General features: G+C 42.0%; 1 protein-coding gene across 1 annotated transcript; it reads left to right on the plus strand.

The window, feature by feature from the left end:
• Window positions 1-251: 251 nt before the first annotated feature.
• On the plus strand, window positions 252-1,052 carry LOC111258313 (disease resistance protein RPP13-like). Its single transcript, XM_022829476.1, has one exon. The coding sequence runs from the start codon at window positions 252-254 to the stop codon at window positions 1,050-1,052; it is 801 nt and encodes a 266-aa protein (XP_022685211.1).
• The last annotated feature ends 8,513 nt before the right edge of the window (window positions 1,053-9,565 follow it).

The following is a 9,565-nucleotide window of genomic DNA, read 5'->3' on the forward strand; positions in this document are numbered from 1 at the left end:
GTTCAAATTTGATGTAAATCTGCAGTTCTGTCCGAACAAATAATTTTTTAGCTGTGAACACTGCACAGCAACTCGCGAGAATTTTTTCCCTCAGCCTTTTTTATCCGTAGATTTTGGGATCACCGAAACGAAACATCGTGGAATGTGAGGCCGTGCTTTACAAAGCACTTTCTCGTTCCCATCGTGCACGCCTAACGTAAATGGAATCCCCATCTGCGACTGTGAGGCCCTGAGAATTGAGGGCCGAACTGATGGCGAGCGCCGCCACGAGCGTGATGGGGTCCATCATCTGCAAGCTGACTGCCATGCTCGGCGAGAAGTACCAGCTCGCCATAGACGTGAAGAAAGGGATCCGCTTCCTGAAGGATGAGCTGAGCACCATGGATGTCGTGCTGCAGAAGCTCGCAGACAAGGAAGACGACCAAATGGATCCAATGGCTAAACATTGGAGGAACAAGGTGCGTGAGCTATCCTACGATATTGAGGATTGCATCGACCGCTTCATGCTCAATCACAGCCATGGAGGTTCCAATGCTAACTTTGTTCGCAAAGCCACGCGTAAGGTGGAGATGTTGTGGGAGGACCAGGGCATAGCAACGGAGATCCAAGAACTCGAGATACTCGTGAGAGAGCAGAGTAAGCGGGCCAAACGCTACCGCGTCGATTATCTCGCCCCCTCACCTCAGCCGATGCGCTTGGATCCTCGAGCAACTGCTCTCTTTCAGGAGGCAAGGGATCCTGTGGGAATTGATGGTCCTCGCGAGGAAATCATCCAGTTATTACAAGTTGAAGAAAATCAACACAAGGTGGTGTCCATCTATGGTACCGCTGGGCAGGGGAAGACTACTCTAGCCATGGAGGTGTGCCGAAAAATTACAGAAGCATTTGATTGCAGGGCTTTCGTGTCTGTATCTCAGACTCTGGATATGAAGAAGCTACTCAGAGATATACTGTCTCAAATAGTAAGCACGAGCGAGTTTGACCAGTCGGAAAGCTGGGACACGGAGCAGCTCATACGCAAAATGAAAGACTACTTAATTGACAAGAGGTAACCAGAATTACTTTCTTGTACTATAATAATTAGCCAGTTCATCTAACTATGGCAATGTTGTGGGGTCTTTGTCGATCACATGAGCTCACCTAATTTATAGGCCATTTTACGATTGTTTCCGGAAATTATGAAACAAAGATTCAAAAATTTTACGGACCCATTCGAGTATAAAACTACCACATATGCATTTGTTATAGCTAAGAGCAACTCCAAAAGCTCTTTTTTATCAAGGAATAAAACAGATGAAGAATAAAACAGATACTCCGATAGCTTCCTCGAACTGTCTGCATTTTTACGCGGACGCGAAAAAAGCCACCGTTACTCCGCATATATTCGCAAGCCCTCCCCAATCAGCCTCCCGAGCAAAGCCCCGCATCCTGCTCCGCTGCTCTGCCTGGGCCTGCTCCGCCCAAGGCTGGCGCTGCGCAAGGCGAGCGCATCTACCTACAGGCTACAGGCCGGTGATGCTGATGGCGGCAAAGCAGATCCACCGCAGCGCAACGCTGCCGAAGCTTGCCTCGCGTGCGGAGGTGGCTTGCGGCGTCGCAATTGGAGGTGGCTGCGGCAGAAGGAAAAGCAAATCGAAGTTGTTTTCTCTCAGTAGCACACAAATTGAACTCCCACACTGCAAATAATTGCTAATTTACCATTATTTTTTAATTCAATTTTGGGAGCAACTCTAGCGGGAGCAACTCTTCCCTACGGTTGCTTTCCTTGCCTCGCAGATGCCACTTTGGCCTCGTGGCCGCCTGCCTTGCCGCGCGCCACCGCCCCTCAGCCTCCCGCGGGCGTGTGGGCTTGGGGTTAACTATTAGCGGTTGATATGTTTTTGGGAAAAAAAATTTAGAAGAACCTCCAATATATAGTTTTGGAAAGAATTTTTTTAGGAAATTTTTGAAGTTGCTCTAAAACAAGGTCAAGTCAACTGCCCCCGAAGGTAAGCGTATGTTGTTGGAGTTGACCTGTACTGTACTATATAAAATGATTGTGTGCGAATGATATTTGAGTAAAAAATTATTTACTGAGTACCATCAAATAATTCCAGATTCAGTAAAATTATTTCTTGATAACTGCAACCATGTTTGTTTCGTATAGCCATTCTAAATATCCATAAAAATCTTCTTTAAAAATTAAGTATTCAAAGTGAATGCTTCTTGTTTTTCAGTGGGCCTCATGTGGCAGCTACTATTTTGGAGGTTGTAAACAGATTCTTTTCCGATAATAGAGGAAGTAGTTTCCAGCCTCTATTCCTAGCACGTGTAATACGAACTGACAGAAAAAATGAGCCACCACTATCCATCTCTTTACTTTTCTCCAATATCTTTCACCATGATATGCTCTATATGTTGAATAGTTATGGTGGCCTTGTAACATGATTCCTCAACCAATGCATGCAGGTACTTCATCTTGATTGATGATATCTGGAAAGTATCAGATTGGGAGCTTGTAGAATGTACCTTACCTCGCAATTGCAACGGAAGCAGAATAATTACTACAACACGCAGTAAAACAGTAGCCGAAACGTGTGCTCGTATTGATGGACAAATGTACAAAGCAAAGCCACTTGGTGATGACCATTCTAGAAGATTATTCTTTAAAAGGCTATTTCGCTCAACTGAACATTGTCCCCAAGATTTGATGGCAGTATCCAGTGATATTTTGACCAAATGTGGGGGATTACCATTAGCCATAATCAGTATAGCTGGTTTATTAGCAAACAGAAGCAAAACGAAGGAAGTCTGGGTCAATGCATTGAAGTATATTTCTGCTGCAGTTGACAAAGATTCTCACATGGATGAAATGAAAAGAATTTTTCTGCTTAGTTACTTTGACCTTCCTCTTTATCTAAAGAGCTGTATGTTATATCTGAGCGTGTTCCCGGAGGATTATTTGATTGATTGTAGACGGTTGATATTGTTATGGGTAGCCGAAGGACTGATTCCTGGACAAGGCAGAGAAAATATGGAGCAGCTTGGGAGGAGTTACTTGAATGAGCTGATCAATAGAAGCTTGGTCCAGCCAACCAAGGTTGGGGCAGATGGCACAACGGTGAAAGAGTGCAGGGTTCATGATGTCATACTTGAGTTTATTGTATCAAAGGCTGTGGAGGAAAATTTTGTTACTATATGGAATCGTAATGGGTTTTCTGAAAATTATTCTTCTAACAAGATTCGCCGTTTATCTATCCAACATGACATTTCTTGGCGGGCTGAAGAGATGGTCATGATAAAAGAACATGCAGGTCATATTCGATCAATTAATACTTTTGGCTCTAATTCAGTGCTGGTTAAAAACACCTCTATGTTTTTAATTAGCCAAGTCTTGCGAGTGCTGAATATAGAAGATTGGGAGAAGTTACGTGAAGATTGCTATCTTGGACATGTCAGAAGTTTTGGTCAAATGAAGTACTTGAGGTTAGAAAGTAGGTTATCAGTATGCCACTGCAAACTCCCAGAAGATATAGAAAAGCTACAACATCTAGAGACACTAGATGTTAGGTGTACCAGCATTGAAAAACTACCGGCTAGTATTATCCAACTGCAGAGATTAGTGCGTCTTCTTGTCGACTCGCGGACCAAACTACCCGATGAAATTGGAAAGCTACATGCATTGGAAGAGCTATCAGTGATCGGTTTGGGTTCTCAAACTATAAAGTTTATCCAAGGACTCCGCGATCTGACCAATCTGAAGGTACTTGGAATTGATTGGTGGTACACTAATGCAGTACATCACACGAACGTGGAAGGCCACATGAAAGCATGTATCTCGTCACTCTTGAAGCTTGTCACAACCCTTCGAGAACTGTATGTGGAGGATACTCCTGATGACACACTTTCATTCATGGCTTCGTGTGCCTCTACTCCACCACCCCTTCGGAGGCTCGTCTTTAAAGAAAATCTTGGACCAATTGTCGTGCCCCATCAAAGGCTCATCTTCAACGAAAATCAGGAATTTATTGTCCTGCCCCATCAAATCATCAGCTCACTAGTCAACCTGACCCGCCTCTGTATTGGACTAGTAAGCCAGGAAGGGATAAATATCCTAGCAAGTTTGCCCATGCTCCTCTCTCTTACTGTTCGTGTTTTCTTTGAAGAGGATGATTCTGAATTATCCGATGAAGAGGATGATTCTGAATCATTATCCGATGAAGAGGATGATTCTGATTCATTATCCGATGAAGAGGATGATTCTGATTCATTATCCGATGAAGTTGATGATTCTGAATTATTATCCGATGAAGTTGACGATTCTGAATTATTATCCGATGAAGTTGATGATTCTAAAATATTATCCCATGAAGAGGATGAAGAGGGTGCTTCTGGAATCTGGTATACAATCAGCAGTCATGGATTCCAGCGTTTAGTCAAGTTTAATTTCTACTGTTATTCTGAGGAGGCGTTGGAGTTTGAGCCAGGAGCCATGCCAAAGCTCCAAAGGCTCAAGCTGAACCTGGTGGCACGGGGTCAGTTCAATTATGAGCAAGGCGGCCTGGTCCTTGGGCTGCAGAATCTAGTAGGCCTCAAACATGTTGCTCTTAGTATTAACTGTGAGGAAGCTACTCTTGACGAGGTGCAGGGTTTGGAGGATGACATCAGGGTTGCAGCAGGCGCCCATCCCAACCGTCCCGTGCTCCAGGTCGAAAGAAGTTTTCAAGATAGTATGGCTGAAGGATGCAGCAGGCGCCCACCCGACCATCCCATGCTAGAAGCACAATGACCAAGTAAACGCATGGTGTGAAGCACAATGACCAAGCAAGCACAATCCCATCCTTTTTTTCTGTTTCAAGAGTATGTTGGAATTAAACAAGGTTAATTCGATTTGTTTTCCTCTTAGTTTTTTGCTTTATTCTCAGAGACTGCACCGCTGATTCATAAATATCTCAGTCCCTCACAGGGAGCATATATAAACTGCTTGTCCCAATCGGTACCGTAGCTTTTGTGTTTTTTTTAATACAAAAGGATAGTCTAAGAATCAATGGACAAGGTTGGGAGGCCAGACATGCATCATTAATAATCTTTATTGCTAAACTTTCACCCAACCATGGCAAAGATGTCCATACTAGCCTCCATGCATTGGCAAGCCGAACACATCATTTTTCTCATTTGCTCCTCCTGTAGAACCGACTAAAAATCTTAATCTTCAGTGCAAGTTTCAATTTCTCTGAGAAGTGATTAACACTCGTATGTATAGAATTAAGTGCAGCCCTGTACATGGAATGAACAGAGAAAACCCCACTATCATTCGAAGGCCACAAAATAGTCATTTCCATTGTTTAAGATTTTTTTTGAATAGATTTTTCTTTAATTTTCCTTCTTCCGTGGAAAAGACATAAAAATAAATCAAAAAGTAAGTTGGGGATGCAGCGCTCAACTGGTAGAGCGTTAATCTATGCATGATAAAGGTACGGGGTTCAACTCCTCGGACACGTCGCCGTAGCTGGAGCTCGCTGGCGAGACACTGGAACCATACCCGTGAAGGTACAGGCATGAACCGATGTCTCATAGATCGATTGTGAGAAGCGGATGCTTCGATTTATTGACCAATGCAATTTATTATGTTTGGCATGATATTTTATAAGTTAACTCAACATATTGCAATTTCCCAAAATAAAATTCTCGCCGCCAAATCAATCTTTGCAATTCAAGAATACACAGTGTTACTATCAGCACAAGATGAACACTGCCAGATTGACTGCTTGTCTATTTTGATTCTTGACATTTAGGGCGAGTATGCACTTAAAATTGTTACAGTTATAATCAACTTTATGTGTTACACATGATTTTGACAGATTTTCAAACATAGCGTTTTATTCCGAAAATCACAACACTAGTTGGTGCCGAGCTAAAATCTGCGCCCTCAAGAGCCGCTTTCACCAACAAAGAATCCGTTTCCAGCTCCACATGCTGTATACCCTGCTCACTCAGGGGCTCCTAGCATCTTCCGTGTGATAATAAGGCCCTGTTTGTATACGCTTTTCTGGAACTCGCTTATCTGGCAAGCAAGCTTATCTGGTAAGCTTGCTGCCTAGAGAATCTGCTGTCTGAATAAGCTGGGTGTTTGACAATCCTGATTATTTTGTGTCGATTGTCTGTCCTGGTTGGTAAATTGACCTGAATGCCCCTAAGGCTGATAATAGCTCATTTTTATTGTGAATCTGAGGAGAAGACAATAATTCTAATGCCTTTGGAGTTTGTTAAATAGAAATTACATTACAATAATATGAAATTCATACGATAGATTGGTCTAGTATGGAAACATCCATCATGGGTACAACAACGAATCACGAAACCATAGCGACAGCAATAGCATCACGCAATGCACCCATATCAATGTCATCTCCTAAAGCACCACCACCACCATCTGTGCTAGGTTGGGTTGAATTACCATCATCTTCCTGAAAATTCTCTTCAAAATGCACGTCATGTACGGCACTATCTCTGATGAAATTGTGAAGGGCCATACAAGCAACTATAATTTTTGACTGCTTGTTAACCGGATAACTAGGCAAATTCAAGAGAATGCGCCACTTCATCTTTAGAACTCCAAATGATCGCTCAATCACATTTCTAAGGGATGAATGTGCATGATTAAATACTTCTTTCAATCCTACCGGATGCTGACCATGCTGCCATTCGAAAACATGATACCTCTGTCCCTTGTAGGGTGTAAGAAATCCTTTCCTATTAGGATATCCAGAGTCAACAAGATAGTACTTACCTGCATGTTATATTTATATGTTATATCACAATGAGCAAATATTCCCTGAAAAATAAATTGCAACATAACTCGTCCTTACCATCGGGAGGATGTGGAAATTGATCCTTGTATGTGACAAGCGTGTCCAATAATACACGAGTATCATGGACAGAACCAGGCCAACCAGTGACAGCAAATGTGAACCGCATATCAAAGTCACAAACCGCCATGACGTTTCGTGAAGGATACCCATGCCGACCAATGTATTTCGGTTGATCATCTAATGGCACAGTTACGGGTATATGGGTACCATCAATTGCTCCTATGCAATCTTTGAAATGAGGCCAAAACCGTGCTTCTTGTAGTTTAGGATGAATAGTAGCAAATTGCGGATCCTTAGGCCTCACAATGTCAACAGCTAATCTCATGATAGATTCAAGAACCTCTTCAAATTTTCTACTCACAGTTTCTAATGAGCGATGGAAATTATTCTTGCATTGCCTAAAAGATTGAGGTGCACCACAAACCCATAGAAACATTCCTAGTGCTTCCTTGCTACAAAATTGTCTACTTGATCTCAATCCATAATCTTGCACCAAAGTGTCATGAAAGCTTAAGAAAACTGACCTCCTCATTCTGAACATGTTAAAGCACTCCACTGGATCTTGTAGTTGTAACTCAACCCACTGTATTCCAGTCATCCTTGCTATCGTAGTAGTAATCTTCTTCTTGTTCATACCAGATGATGCCATGTAGTCCAGACCAAGCATTGCCACTATGTAATCATCATCAGTGTCATCAGATTCATCAACATCCATGGTATGAACAGAATCATTGTTGCCTTCACATTCACTAGTTGCACTAGAGGTACTCATCAAAACAAATGCAAGCCTGTCAAAAAGCACTAACCAAGTCATCAGATGAATTTTTATTGTTACAACACAACTAATAGAAGGTTCATAGTCTCACACAGCATACTTAGAAAATTGAAATTATATCTCACACAACATAAGAGAAATGAAAGATAAATGGCACACTAATGCAACACCCTAGTGCTTCTTCCTTATCTCCCAAGCCCTCCTCAGCCAATTCAACCTCCCATTTGGTGTCTTCAATGTAATGAACACATCACGGTTCTCCTTTTTTTGAAGAAGTTGTGTGGCATAGAAGTGTTCATCACTCCCCTCCTCAGCCCCATCCTTAATGACTTACTCCAACATATTTCCAATCTCATCTCTAACGTGATCAACAACCTGTGAAGTAGCTGAATGTTTACTACTTTGAGCTTTCAACTCATATGCATCGACCAACCGCTTCATGCACTGGTCTCTAAAAGTCTTCTTCTTCTTTCCTTTAGGGGAACTAGGAGCTGGCCTTTTTGAAGCCCTCCGCTCAGAACTGGATGGGGCCTTATGTGCCTCCCTATCATTGGTGTCCTCAACATCAACAACATCATGTTCATCAACATCAACGTTTCCATCACCACTTGGAACATATGAAGTTTCATTTGTAACAATGACCGATTCAAACATGATTCGCATCTGATCCTCATATTCAAGCGGAGCTGTTCTGAACCGGATACAACCTGGCATAGCCTGTAAAATATCATCAGCATGCTATTATACTCCAACTCAAAATAAACAAACAACGTGTATGTGAACTATATCTCTAGTATTGTTGTTAGTGGGCTCAACTTATTTTGTTCTTCCCACCATTCATCGTCAGCCACAATACAACCAGTAACAGGATCTTTTCCTAATCCGGTTGATCTCAAGTTCAAAGTCTTCCATTGGGTATACATTTTTTTCAATATATCCCACCTATTCTTCATTTGACTCTCACCGTATAGCCTCTTGGTACGCTCATAAAACTTTCTAATAAGGTTTGCATATCCCACCGCATTCAAACATTGCTGCGGCCGATTGAAAGCAAGTACTTCTTCCACACAAATGTCATTAAAAGCTTTCGCGGCAAACGAATCCCATTTTGCCACAATCTTTGATGACTTTTCCATCTAAAATTTGATTACAGTATTGTAGAATTAAATACAAATGTACAAGCTTGTTTACTGACCATACAACCCACAATCTATCATTTTAGTAATCCATTAAGAAGTGGCACCAATTTTACCTTGCTATTTGTTGGCGGCCTTGCAGTCGTAGCAGCAACAGCTGTCCAGATCCTCTGCAGCAACTGCATGCATGCATAAAATTGTTATGAGGTACTCTATAGGGGAAGTAAATGACGTTGCTCAAGATCTCTGTGTACAACTCAGAGGTGTTGTAGTAAACTAGTGTCATACAGTGAAACTGACTTGGTAATCATGCATGGGAAAAAGGCTCAATCAGAGATGGCTTAATACGATGCTCTTGAATAGTGTATAACCAAAATTGTGTATGGTTTTATATTTCCTCCAATACCTCAATGAACAGACATCCACCTCTAAGTGTTGTATGACACTCATTTTGGAGTGGCATGTCAAAAATTCGTGGTGAATAAATGAAGAAATTTACATATAGCCTTGTCATTAGTTGTCCAACAAATTAATTGATCAAACAATTCAATCACTTCCATCCACAAAAAGCCTAAGCAAAGCAACAAGATTTACACCTATAAAATGGTACTTCATAACTACACGTTGGATTTTGGAAAACCTTTCCCTTCAAGCAGCAACCTGAAGCTGAGGTGAATTCCCCTCTCACGAAAATGGCATGCCTCTCATGAAATTTGTTCGGTGGTGGAGGTATTCAATACAGAGGGTATTCTTTTCTTACCCTCCCCCAGGACTTCAGTCCTGGCAGATGGCGACAGGCGCCT

Source organism: Setaria italica, chromosome VIII (genome assembly GCF_000263155.2).
Source record: "Setaria italica strain Yugu1 chromosome VIII, Setaria_italica_v2.0, whole genome shotgun sequence".
Lineage (NCBI taxonomy): Eukaryota > Viridiplantae > Streptophyta > Magnoliopsida > Poales > Poaceae > Setaria > Setaria italica.

Excerpts from the sequence above, each read along its gene's own strand:
- LOC111258313 (XM_022829476.1), top strand. The coding sequence starts at position 252 with ATGGCGAGCGCCGCCACGAGCGTGATGGGGTCCATCATCTGCAAGCTG.